The sequence below is a fragment of the Heterodontus francisci genome, chromosome 36, assembly GCF_036365525.1.
Source record: "Heterodontus francisci isolate sHetFra1 chromosome 36, sHetFra1.hap1, whole genome shotgun sequence".
NCBI lineage: Eukaryota > Metazoa > Chordata > Chondrichthyes > Heterodontiformes > Heterodontidae > Heterodontus > Heterodontus francisci.
In genome coordinates this window covers 40,218,296-40,232,415 of record NC_090406.1, presented here as the reverse complement: position 1 = coordinate 40,232,415, position 14,120 = coordinate 40,218,296, and the positions used below count along the sequence as shown (strand labels likewise).

Here is a 14,120-nt window from a genome sequence, read left to right as displayed (position 1 = left end):
TGTGGTGGGCCATCATTACAGTTTGATACACCGTCAAGAGCAAAAGGGGAACATGTTGCAAAACATGATCCTGTGTTGTGGAAAATGCCCAACACAGACTTACTTCCTGTCAAAAGGGAAAGCACTGCCTCTGTTTTCAGGTCTGCCACCCACTAGTTTACACATACTCCCCCAGTTTATGACACACTCATGGAATTAAAGAAGCTGCTTCTCTTTTGCTCTTTCTCCCTCCTGGATTCTTTGTTGTCAATGAAGGCCTGATAGGGGATAGTTGGGTTGGGGGATGGGGGGGTGGGGGTGGGTGGGGTGCAGGGGTTGCATTTTTACAGGGCAGTTTTTCCCTCCTCTTATCACACAGCCCTTGATGTTGAACTCCCCAGTTGAGACCTGAAGAAGTTTGAGTCAGTCTGTCTTGGATGCAAACATGCTGCTATGAAAGTTACCAGGCCCTTAAAATCCTCATTGCTTGAATAATTTCTGCCCCCCTCAATCTAATTTGTCCCCTCCTCCTCAATCTCTTGAAGGTGCTGACTTATGCTGGGCTATAGCTGCATTGATGTCAACCATCCCCTCCACACTACCTCACCAAGTGGCACTTTTCCTGTGTGAAACCTGACTGTGAGAGGCAACAGACTTTTTGACTAGGAAGTTATCAGAGCTGAGCCCAATACTTTCCTCCACTAATGGCCAAACAGCTTCCAACAGGAGGCAATGTACTGTTATGGAGGGAGCGGATTTCTTTCCTCCCTGGCTCAACAGCTGCTAAGACTTTTTGTAGCACACTAGCTACAAGCTAATCAGGGAACAAGCACAGGACCTTAGTGGCAGCTCCACAATGGGCAATACTTACAAACAAAGCACACCGAAGGCTCTATATTTCATCATTCCCTACAACATATCACAGTGTAAAACTTGGTGCCAGGCTCCATTAACACACCCTGACATAATATAAAAAAATTATTTCCATTAGAGCAGAGATTAACAAAGCGATCCTCGGGTTTGAGCCTTGCTATGTAGTGGATAGATTTAACTCTGAATCACAGATGCACTGTGTAATGTGCTTACTGCATGGCTGATCTGTTACCACGTCTAGCCTGCTTCGGGTCCTTGCAGTGACTTCTCCTGCAGTAGTTTTGGGTGGTACTGTGATACCAGTGATTGCGGGGATGAGAGAACAGTAACTGTGCCTGAAACACCATCGAACCACATCATGTGATTCTACCACACCAGCTATATGGTAATACACCATTTGTGCTGCAGCAAGGCAGTCTCTGCCACAGACCCTGGCATCAGATGGGCATTTTTTTTTTATTCGTTCTTGGGATGTGGGCATCGCTGGCTACGCCAGTATTTATTGCCCATCCCAAAATGCCCTTGAGAAGGTGGTGGCGAGCTGTCTTCTTGAACCGCTGCAGTCCACGTAGGGTAGGTACACCTACAGTGCTGTGAGGAAGGGAATTCTAGGATTTTGACCCAGTGACAGTGAAGAACGACGATATAGTTCCAAGTCAGGATGGTGTGCGGCTTGGATGGGAACTTTGGTGGTGTTCCCATGCATCTGCTGCCCTTGTCCTTCGAGGTGGTCAAGTTTGTGGGTTTGGAAGGTGCTGTCTAAGGAGCCTTGGTGCTTTGCTGCAGTGCATCTTGTAGATGGTACACACTACTGCCACTGTGTATCGGTGGTGGAGGGAGTGAATGTTTGTAGATGGGGTGCCAATCAAGCAGGCTGCTTTGTCCTGGATGGTGTCGAACTTCTTGAGTGTTGTTGGAGCTGCACCCATCCAGGCAAGTGGAGAGTATTCCATCACACTCCTGACTTGTGCCTTTTAGATGGTGGACAGGCTTTGGGGAGTCAGGAAGTGAGTTACTCACTGCAGGATTCCTAGCCTCTGACCTGCTTTTGTAGCCATGGTATTTATATGGCTACACCAGTTCAGTTTCTGGTCAATGGCAGCCCCCAGGATGTTGATAGTGGGGTATTCAGCGATGGTAATGCCAATGAATGTCAAGGGGAGATGGTTAATTCTCTCTTGTTGGAGATGGTCATTGCCTGGTACTTGTGTGGCGTGAAGTAACCTTGCCATTTATCAGCTCATATTGTCCAGGTCTTGCTGCATTTCTACACGGACAGCTTCGGTATCTGAGGAGTCATGAATGGTGCTGAACATTGTGCAATCATCAGCGAACATTCCCACTTCTGACCTTATGATTGAAGGAAGGTCATTGATGATTGGGCCAAGCACACTACCCTGAGGAACTCCTGCAGTGATGTCCTGGAGCTGAAATGATTGACCTCCAACTACCACAGCCATCTTCCTTTGCGCTTGGTATGACTCCAAACAGCGGACAGTTTCCCCCCTGATTCCCACTGACTCCAGTTTTGCTCGGGCTCTTTGATGCCATACTTGGTCAAATGCTGCCTCAATGTCAAGGGCAGTCACTTTCACCTCATCTCTGGAGCTCAGCTGTTTTGTCCATGTTTGAACCAAGGCTGTAATGAGGTCTGGAGCTGAGTGGCCCTGGCAGAACCCAAACTGAGTGTTAGTGAGCAGGTGATTGCTAAGCAAGAGCCGCTTGATAGCACTGTCAATGACATCTTCCATCACTTTACTGATGATTGAGAGTAGACTGATGGGGCAGTAATTGGCCAGGTTGGACTTGTCCTGCTTTTTGTGCACAGGACATATTTGGGTAATTTTCCACATTGCCGGGTAGATGCCAGTGTTGTAGCTGTGCTGGAACAGCTTGGCTAGGGGCGTGGCAAGTTCTGGAGCACAGGTCTTCAGTACTATTGCCGGAATGTTGTCAGGGCCCATAACCTTTGCAGTATCCAGTGCCTTCAGTCGTTTCTTGACATCACGCGGAGAGAGTCGAATTGGCTGACGATTGGCATCTGTGATGTTGTGGACTTCAGGAAGAAGCCGAGATGGATGATCAACTCGGTACTTCTGGCTGAAGTTTGTTGCAAATGCTTCAGCCTTGTCTTTTGCACTGATGTGCTGGGCTCCCCCATCATTGAGGATGGGGATATTTGTGGAGCCACCTCCTCCAGTTAGTTGTTTAATTATCCACCATCATTCACGACTGGATGTGGCAGAATTGCAAAGCTTAGATCTGATCTGTTGGTTATGGGATCGCTTAACTCTGTCGATCATATGCTGCTTACGCTGTTTGGCATGCAGGTGGTCCTGGGTTGTAACTCCACCAGGTTGACACCTCATTTTGAGGTATGCCTGGTGCTGCTCCTGGCATGCTGTCCTGCACTCTTCATTGAGCCAGGGTTGGTCCCCCGGCTTGATGGTAATGGTAGAGTGGGGGAGATGCCAGGCCATGAGGTTACAGTTTGTGGTTGAGTACAATTCTGATGCTGATGGCCCACAGCGCCTCATGGATGCCCAGTTTTGCATTGCTATATCTGTTCGAAATCTATCCCATTTAGCACGGTGGTAGCGCCACACAACACGATGGAGGATATCATCAATGTGAAGACGGGACTTTGACTCCACAAGGACTGTGTGGTGGTCACTCCAACCAATCCTGTCATGGACAGATGCATCTGCGGCGGGCAGATTGGTGAGAACGAAATCAATTATATTTTTCCCTCTTGTTGGTTCCCTCACCACCTGCCGCAGATCCAGTCTAGCAGCTATGTCCTTTAGGACTTGGCCAGTTCAGTCAGTAGTGGTGCTACTGAGCCACTCTTGGTGATGGACATTGAAATCCCCCACCCAGAGTACATTTTGTGCCCTTGCCTCCCTCAGTGCTTCCTCCAAGTGGTGTTCAACATGGAAGAGTACTGATTCATTAGCTGAGGGGGTGTGGTAGGTGGTAATCAGCAGGAGGTCTCCTTGCCCATGTTTGATCTGATACCATGAGACTTCATGGGGTCTGGAGTTGATGTTGAGGACTCCCAGGGCAACTCCCTCCCGACTGTATACCACTGTGCCACTACCTCTGCTGGGTCTGGCTTGCCAGTGGGATAGGACATACCCAGGGATGGTGTTGGCGGTGCATGGGACATTGTCTGTAAGATATGATTCGGTGAGTATGCCTATGTCAGGCTGTTGCTTGACTAGTCTGTGGCACAAGCCCCTGCATGTTAGTCAGGAGGACTTTGCAGGATTTGCCATTATCGTTTCCGCTGCCTTGTTCGATGTCAACCAGATTGCTGTGGGTCTGGAGTCACATGTAGGCCAGATCAGGTAAGGACGGCAGATTTCCTTCCCTAAAGGACATTAGTGAAACAGATGGGTTCTTACAACATAGTTTCATGGCCATCATTAGATCAGCTTTTAATTCCAGATTTTTATTATTTGAATTCAAATTCCACCTTCTGCTGTAGTGGCATTTGAACCCATGTCCCTATAGCAATACTCTGGGTCTCTGGGTTACTAGTCCAGTGCCAACAGCACCACACCACCGTCTCCCTGTGCCGGCAGATGCTTCAGTTCGCCTGCTTGAAGAGCAGAAAACTGGCCATGATTTTGGTTGGAAAAGAGTGCGTTTCTGTGCGTTGTATTTTGGGTAAGAATGAAACGTGGCTGAATCGAATACCCTGATCGCACACTACCTGTCAAGGCTCCAACATGAATTATGGCTACTTGAGTACAGCTGATCAGTGCCTGCAGAATGGTAACCCGAAGGGCCAACAACTTCACCAAAGGACAGAAGAAAGAGAGAGTTGTAGGGCACATAACCCACTCTACATCTCTGTCAGTGTGATATATCCGCAGACTGATTGTGGTTCACTCTCATCCCTGCCCTTCCCCCACTTTCCCAGTATCTTCTGCACATTTGCAGGACAATAAATGTTCACAAAGAAAGAGGGCTCAAATCTCATTAATCAACTAAAATGACTGGTGTGGGAAATGGAAATGTCAAGCTGGTGCAGTAACGGGTGCATGGCTGAGGTTTGGCTAAAGACTTACTGTGCATCTACCCTGTGCTACACCTTAGTTGGGAGTGCCTGATTGATAGTGACAATGGATTCAAATAAGTGACTACAAAAAAAGGTACATTTCATCCCACAGCACTGATATCCCTCAGTTGGTGGGCACAGAATTCTCCCTCCTCCCCAAACAACCAACACAATAATGAGTTTAAGTATCTGCGATCTACAGTAGCTCAGTGGCACGAGTTGCACAGCTGTGTCCAAGGCATCAGAGGTGAATGGATATCGAAAGGTTGAATCTTGCAGGAGCCAGATTCATTTCCATTTATATTACATTCCACTTCATCCCACAAATGCTGCTAAAGTCTGCAGTGCTACTTATGCTAATTATACCTAGCTACAAACTATAATTCTTTTTATATTAATAATGTGTTAGATTTGTCTCTCGGCATAACTGAAGATCAGGACCTGATCAATGTTGGGGATTACTATAATAGTACCAAAGCATTCCAAAAAGACACTGTTAAACAGTAGTATGTGTGTCAACATTTAAGCAGACCAAATCCCATTGCTTCTAAAACCAGGATCCTTCTAAAGGGATGAAAAGAAGAGCACAGCTCCAGGCCAATAAACAGGATAGATTCAGACAAGATAAGGCAGTCTGATATCAGTCAATCTTTCCTCATGCCCCCACTCCCAGTTCGGTATCACTATCTACAGAACCTACAAATATACAAGAGCTGCACTGATAACTGCCTTATTGAGTGGCAATCACTCACTAACCTTACACTTAACATTATGATGAAGAACTGTGTGGCCAAAAGTAATAGCACAATGTCATTGTGTGACATTGAAAGATGTGATAAGGTGCTGACAAATGCAAGTTCTATCTTAAATTATGCAGCAAGACTGGAGTCAAAGAAAGATAAATTCTCACCCCTTGCTTACAGAATAATTGCCCACCACCAGTCGATAACAATGGGTGGCTTAGTTCTTTCCATGCTTGCATCACCTTGTCTTCCAGCCAAATTTTAACTCAAACCGATTTGGGCCTATCTGGACCTACATGAATGTACTGGATATCCAAATTTCATAAAATCGTAGAAACTTAAGGAGGCCATTCAGCCTGTTGTGCCTGTGCTGGCTCTTTGAAAGTGCAGTTGTGCTTCGTCCCACGTCTCTTCCTTTTGTCTGAACTCCTCATCCTCAAGCACCTGTCCAATTCCCTTTTAAAATTATTCATAGAATCAGCTTCACCACCTTTTCTGATAGAGCATTTCAGATCCTGACAACTCTGAGTGAAAATAATTAATTCTCATCTCCCCTCTAAATCTTTTTCCAATGATTTTGAATCCATGATCACTTGTTATTAATCCATTCACCAGGGGAATATGTTTTCCCTATTTACTCTATCAAAACACCTCACCATCTTGTAAATCTCTATTAGGTGACATCTTAACTCTCTCTGTTCCAAGGAGAACAGTCCTAACTTTTTCAACCTCTCCAATTCACTGGTAATGTCCTGGTAAACCTTCTCTGTACCCCTTCTAAAGGCCTTTACATCTTTCCTGAAGTGTGGTTTCCAGAATTGTCAACAATATTCCAGCTGAGGCATAACCAGTGATTTATTAAGTTCTAATACAATCTCTTTGCTTTTACATTCTATTCCTTTATTTATAAACCCAAGTAACCCATATTCTTTAAGGATTTGTGTAAATGGACACTAAGCTCTCTCTCATAATCGACACTTTTCAAAACCATGCTATTTATAGTATACTGTCTTTCCATATTTGATTCCCCAAAGTGCATCACTTCACACTTTTCGGCATTGAAATCCATCTGCCATGTTTCTGCCCATTTCTCATCTTGTCTATGCCTACCTGAAACTTATAACTATCCTCAGCACTAACTATTACTTTCTCAAGTTTTGCATCATTTGCAAACTTCTCTGCAAACAATGCTCTCTACACTTGAGTCTTGCTCATTTATAAAAATTGTAGAGTAATGGTTCCAAAACTGATCCTTGGAGAACAGCATTGTAAACCACAGTCTAAAAAACATCCATCCACCTTTGCTTCCTGTCACTGAGCCAATTTTGTATCCATATGCCACTTTTCCCTTAATTCTATGGGCTTTCATCTTCTTAAAAAGCCTCCTGTGTGACACTTTGTTGAATGCCTTCAGAAAGTTCATTTATACATTTAGTGCACTACTTTGATCAACCTTCTCTGTCACCTCACCAAAAAAAAAATCTAATCAAGGTAGTCAGACATGATTATCTTTAATAAATCTATGCTGGCTCTCCTTGATTAATCCATGCCTTTCCAAATGGAAGTCTATTTTGTCCTTGATAATAGTTTCTAATAACTTCCGCACACCCGATGTTCGGTCAACTAGCCTGTAGTTTCCTGGTTTATCCCTTTAACCTTTCTTGAACAGAATTTAATCTGAAATGATTTTTGGATAATATCTGCCAGTTTTATGTAAAATTATGTTGCAATATTATTAAGCTGTGTTATTACTTAGTTCTCAATTATTTTTTAAAAACCTAATGTGGTGGGGAGAGGGATGGGCCGGGGGGAAACTGATTTTAAAAAAAACCCAATATGATTGCTGGTTGACCTGTGTTTGTGTGCAGTCAACGGGTATGAAAGGGGGAATGAGAGAGAGGAGAAAGAAAAGGGTCTGGAGTTTTCGGTTTGAATGCAATCAGTAAAACAGGCGGAAATTGTGCCCATATTTATGCTAGATTTGAGAAGTGTTTTTTTCCCTCAAGTTTCTGCTCGCTCTCATTGGACTATCGCAGAACACAAATTCAGCCATGAACGAGTGCAACTGAGCAGCATTTTAGAAAACAATTTTTAAAAATGTTTTACAAAAAACATTCCTTGATATATTTAACAGTGGCAACCTGGAGGAGTTTGATTGATGCAGCTGAAAATGGGTTTATCGCAAAAAAAAGCAGTTTTAATCAGCTTGTTTAATCCATCACCTGTGGGTAACCTGATTTTAAATAACTGAAAATGACTTTAAAAAAACTATACAGAGCCAGTTACTAGTCACTTGTACCACCAGTTTCTTAACAAATTAAAATAATTCAATAGCTTTTAAAACATGTCAATTATTGTCCTTGCGCATAAAAAGTTTAATTATAAGAGCCTCCTCAAAGGTCTGCGAATAGGCGCAATTATCAGAAACTCACAATGATTAATTTGATCTGGGGGTGTGGCCTGTTTTGTGGGCAGGGCCTGCTTCTAATGCAGTGTTTTTTAAACTAGTGCAAAAGATCACCGAACCTTGATTTGCACCGGAAATAATCTGATCTTGAAATTTCGTAATCTTTTGGGCTGATTTGGTCGATTTCAGATGTATTGCGCTGAAAATAACGTAATCTGGTGGAAACTACAGGCCAGGATTCTTTTATGAAGCAAAATTCTCTTTGTCTGGAGAAACAAAAATTATCGTTTAACCTGGACTGCTGGTGAAATCAGAGCCAGAATAGCTGCTTTCAGTATGGCATAGGGGAGTACTTGGAAGGATGGGGAGAAAAGATGCTTTATTTAATTAAAGAAGTGAGTTTAAGATTGATTTATGTGTGGTAGAAGACCACAGTAATCCTTTTGCAGCATTGTTTGCCCTTTGAAATCATTGAGGAAGTAACTCAGATGTGTTCATTTGTCATGAATTAGAATAACATGACAAACAAAATCTAATGCAACTTTCCAGCAGGAGACAGAATGGTGACATCTGGAGAACAGATGTGGAATGGGTCAGAGGTGAGATGTGGGGAAATTCTCTGACAGAGGTTACATGTGAAATTATGGAATATTCTGAGCACAACATTGGTCTAATTTTCTCAGAGATCATGTATCAGCTTGGTTTTCTGAATCCAGATCAATCTTAATTGGCGCAAAAATTGAACACCCACTTCCAAAAAAAAAGAGTATTTGTATGTTGTGGTGGGAACGTCCTTCACCACCACTGCCCAAGTACAGTCTTGTGTTAATGGCGGAAAAGATGCCTTGGACAATAAATTCACTCTCAAATGGCCAAATGCTGGCACCTGGAGTCTTATCGTCCAGACTAGCAACACCTCCCTCTCGCTCTCCTCCATCCTCAACATCCTAAAGGCCATATGACCACCAGGTGAAACTGATGAAGCCACAAATCTGCAGACAACCCTGGGCTGGAGAGGGTTAACATTTGAAACAAACAGCTAAAAAGCATGCAAAAGTGTGAGGAGCTAAAAGCTTAGCCAATGAGCAGCCAGGAGCCTCGAGAGAGAAACACAGATTAAAAAATACACGAAGAGGTCGATAAGTAACATAGATTATACATACATACATATATATATATATATATATATCCATATCTATATATTATATATATATTAAAAAAACATAAAATCAAATGTCAACAAAATAGGTGTAAAGTGCAAGTGGGAACTAACTTGCAAATTCGGGTTCACTGAGGGGGCTGCTGACAACAGATTCTGTGAAAAAGAAACATCAGCACGTGAACACACTTAAACCTACAAGTTGGCAGAACGCAACTCAAGGGGGAAGATAACAAAAAATAAAAACAGGAACTCAAACAAACAAACAAACGCATGAGTAAACAGTCGGACTCCAATCTGGCCCTCTGAAAGAACTCAACCATTTGTTAAGACTTTCTTACCTCTTGCTCGTTTCTTTCTCTCTCCAGTGACTCGTTTTGTTTTAAACACAACCATTGTAACTGTGTCCGTGGGGGACTGCCTGAAATGCCAGGACCCCCATTTACCAGGGCAGGTACCCACAATGTCTATGAAATCAGCTGATCCGGGGAGGAGGGAGTTGTAGGGTTCAGGCAAGATATTGGGGTCAAGGGTGGACAAATGCAGGGTGGAGTCCACAATCAGACTCTCAATACTTGTTCTCCCAACCCGACCTCCATTGAGGGTTGCCAACTCCAGTTGGACATATTCCTGGAGGTCTCACCACACAACCTTCCACCTCAAAGTACCCCCGTCAGTTAAGCAGCCTTTTTTTTTTTATCCTCCTCCAATATTTTTATAACTAATTGAACAAAAATGAAAAATACACACGCTTGTCCCTATGAATTTTCTCCTGGGTTGCTGGCAGCTGTGTTCTGGAAATTAATCTTTAATTCCCCCTGGAGTCTCCAGGGTAATCCTGGAGGATTGGCAACCCTTTCCCTATCCCATCTGTTTTCTCCCCTCCTCTCCTGAAGGCACTGGCTCTTCCTGGGGTACAGTTCCGCAGATGCCAACAGCCTTCTGGGTAAGTTTGATGCATAAGCCTTAACCGAGTGTCGACAGGAAACTGGCCATAGAGGGCATCATAATCCTGGCCTTGCCTACAGTATATTGATGAGGAGCCAGAAGACTGGCTGACTTCCCATTCCCTAACCCAGGGACACTGGGACCAATTGTAGCACTTCCGTGTAGCCCATCTGAGATCATCCAACTCAGCACAGAGCAGGGACTGAACCTGGGACTGGGTTAGCTTTTGCTGCTGGTTGAGAATGTGCAGCACCCATGAACTAGCTCAATAACTGAGGTGCAGGGATGAAAAAAAAGAGGGTCATGATCTCTGAGAACCAACCACCCATGTACTGCTGCACATTTAAACTAGATGTGCAGGCACACAAGATACAGGTGGGATGCAGCACCAGGCAACATCATATTACCACACTTGGGTCTCTCCTAATCCCACTCCCCATTAATTTCACCCCCAGGCAGTCCCTTGTGAGACCAGGTAGACTTCTCCCCTAAGTTGAATTCTTCATAATTTGTTCCAGAAGAAACTATGCAATGCAAATGGCAGCAGCTATGTCTACATGGTCAAACATGCCAATTCTGCTCTTGACTAGTTTGGATCTAGTCATCAGTAGTAGAGAAACTATTATTTAGGCCCAGTTAAATCCGGCTGATGTTCTGTCGCGAACCTGGAAACAGTGACCAATTACTGAATTCCTCAACATCCAGTATGCATGCAACGCCAGAAAATCCATTAACAGATGTAGAACAAACAAAGCCTGCTGAGTATTTGGCACCCTGTCTCAATTTACCCTTCGAGCATTAGCACAAACAGCTCTTGTGTTGCCAAACCTGGATGATGAAACATCCTTTCGAATTTATTGATAAACATGAAAAAATTCTTCACACATGCCAAATGATTGGTTCACTGGATTTCCCAAAGTAATGGCACAGCCAATAATTTGTGATAAATCAACTGGTTTCCAGACAAATGTGGGCATCCTCAAGCAATGCATCCAGGTATTCAGCATAGTAACTTCCTTGAAATGCACAACATGTCTTAAAGTGGGCTTGCATAATAACTTTGGAATAAGTAGTAAAAATATTATTCTCTGTGATGGGATCTTCCACAAAAACTGCACCATTTTGGAAAAAATATCTTGTTTTATGCCCCATTTTTCTCTGTGGCTGCCTCAACAAGATGCACTAGCAACCAGTTCCTATCCCTCTGATTATGCTGTTTTCTAGTTGACCAGTAAGGGGTGTGCAGCAATAGATCTGAGTGTCTCCTGTTTCATCCTTCTCTGTGCACTTAGCCCTTCTATGGTTGAGATTGGTGACTCATCAGTGGGAACTGTGGGTGCAAACTCTTGTGCCATCATTCCATGACAATGCTTCACAGCATCATTGCAGTCTTCTATGCTATAGGGCCCCATTGATGACACAGCTGAGGGGGCCAAACATTTCCCAAAAAGTAATCTCTGTTGAACAAACCACTATTTTCTGTCTAGTTGTTTCATTAACTTCTTTGGTGGAAGATTTTTACTGAAGATTTAACATTTGTTTATGAATTATATTTCTCAGGCATCAGCTGATAATTCATCTTGAGGTGTCGCATTAAAAAGCCACACATTGAAATCTTACCTTTTATCAAATATTCAAAAGAATTTAAAATTAATTCATTGCCTACTGGGTTCAACAGAGACAAACTATCCACTCTCCTTCACGGATTAAAATACCTACTGCTCATTTTAAGCCCTCCCACACCACACAGCATTCCTTGACTGAAAGGTTAGGCACATACCAGGCTCCTGGTCCTTTGCCACTCCAGCTCTTGAGAAAGCTGCTATGGTCAAGAATGGTACAAGTTGGATTCCCACTATCCCTTAAAATAACTTGCCTGGTTAAAAGCAGAAACTATAACCCTTGCAATGTCTTGCTTCTTGGGCCAACTTTCAGTTGGCTCTCCTCAAATATCTTCTTCCACACAACAAACCCCCTAAACAGACTAGAAACACTGCAAGGAGGCAGTGCTGTTTGCAGATCCTCACAGAAACCAAGGGAGAATCACAAAGCTGAGACAGCCTGCGGAAGGGGTCAGGAAACCCTATTACTGTGTATAGCTAGCTCTGCCAATCCAATACATAGCACAATTTGATCTCCTTGATGTTCTACCATCAGGTTCTTTCCAGGAACCAAACAAGGTTGGAGCTTGACCAGCTCTAAGCAGATTAGTTCAAAACATCCACAGCCCAGAATGTGATAGAAATCACTCATATTCTTGACTGTAGTGGTCAATCTATGGGATTATAAGATTTGTACCAGTGCTGGTGGAAAGAGAATGGGAAATCTATACTGCTCCATGATGATTGCTGTCTCTATAGCACAAAGCCCCAACACTGCAACTCTGCACAGCAGAAGCACATATTCCCTTGACCTCCATGGCAACCTCCTCCCTTTGACTCTTCAATATTCCAGCCTTTGAACTTTGGAAAATGTACTGGGCTGATGAGCGTGCCATTGAAGAGACCAAACACTGATAAATAAGTAACCTGCAGGAAGCTGAGGCATCCTGGATGTGGTCTGTGAAGTTTCTCCTATAATCACTGTTGAGTTCTGACCCGCATATGCATAGCTTAAAGACCGGGGCCTATCTTCACTCAGATTTGCCGAGTGACTCCCAGTCCCCATGATCCCACGAAGGACATGGAGTAAATATTAAACTGTTCCATAAAGGACTCTTATTTTTACTGATCAACCACTAACTTGCATGAATCATTGGCATGCTAGAGTTCTGACTAGGACCAAATAAAAAAAAAACCCTATATTCTCATTCCATGGCACAAAACAACTATGACTGAGAATTTGGAATCCAGGCTTGTAAGTCATTGTTAAGATGGTCGACTGTTTTATGGAGAGTAAACTGGGGTTGAGAAATGCGATAAGAGCGTGGTGGGGGGGGGGTGGGGGGGGAGCGGGGGTGGTGGTGGTGATGGTCAGAGGCTAAAGGAAGTTTTTGCACTAAAACTCCCCCCAGATTTTTCCTTAAACCTTTTGCGGATGAAATGGCTTCTGTATTTACACTGTGCCCCGCAAATTAATTTTCCTTCCTCAATCCTTCCCTGAATTCAGGATCACTGGCTCATAAGTACACCAACATTACACAATAACTACTGGATAGCTGTTCAAACCAATGCCCTGTTGGAAAGAATACTCTTGCTGAAGCAACTCCACCACCGTCACCCAGAAAAGGAAACATACTCCAACCCTGGTTTTTGAGGCCTCCAATAACCTTCCTTTATTTAAAGGCTTCCAAAATGTTTGAGGTTAGGTGGGGGCCTGAGGAAACACTGAAACATTGAACTAGGCATTCACGAGTAAAATAAAAGCACATTGTTTATTTCTGTAGCACCAATACACAGTGCAACCAGTTAGAAGGACTCATCTTTACCTGGCGTCTGAAAGTTGATGCGCCTCATTTCTACTGGGTCTGTGGGATGATGGGATGGCACCTCTGCATTGTTGAGAAGGCACTTGGTTCTAGGATCACTTTCTTTACGTTTTCTGTCATTGGAATCAAATAGATGTAAGCAAGACTGTAGATCTGTCAAGTGTACTGGTTACGTATACATCACTTCAGTTAACCACTAAAAGTGTGGATCAATTTGTGTGTGAACTTTGTGTTCAACATGGGGAAGGATTTTAGTGTTTCAAAAATGAACCATTTCCATTTCTGACTCCCAGGTTCGGCTCCATGCCCTCCTTGAAACATATAGCATGATAGATCTGAAGTAAAGCTCCCTCTCTTGTGCCCCCATACTCAGGAGTTCTGTATTTTTTTGATTCCTAAACCAGGTTTCCTGGGCCTCTCTCTGTAAAGTTAGTGGCAGTTTCATGTTGTGTTGGAGCTGGGTTCAGATTGCCCAACTTCATTTCGCATGGTTCAAGATGGCCAGTTGACAGAGGCCA

General features: G+C 43.6%; 1 protein-coding gene across 1 annotated transcript in view; it reads right to left on the bottom strand.

The window, feature by feature from the left end:
• Positions 1 to 14,120, bottom strand: part of LOC137351760 (receptor-type tyrosine-protein phosphatase delta-like) — a 583,992-nt gene that overhangs the window by 121,613 nt on the left and 448,259 nt on the right. The window contains exons 23-24 of the mRNA XM_068016566.1: positions 13,603 to 13,715; positions 9,342 to 9,383 (exon numbers count right to left, since the gene is read on the bottom strand). Coding sequence (XP_067872667.1) covers positions 9,342 to 9,383; positions 13,603 to 13,715 — 155 coding nt within the window. The remainder of the gene's footprint in view (positions 1 to 9,341; positions 9,384 to 13,602; positions 13,716 to 14,120) is intronic.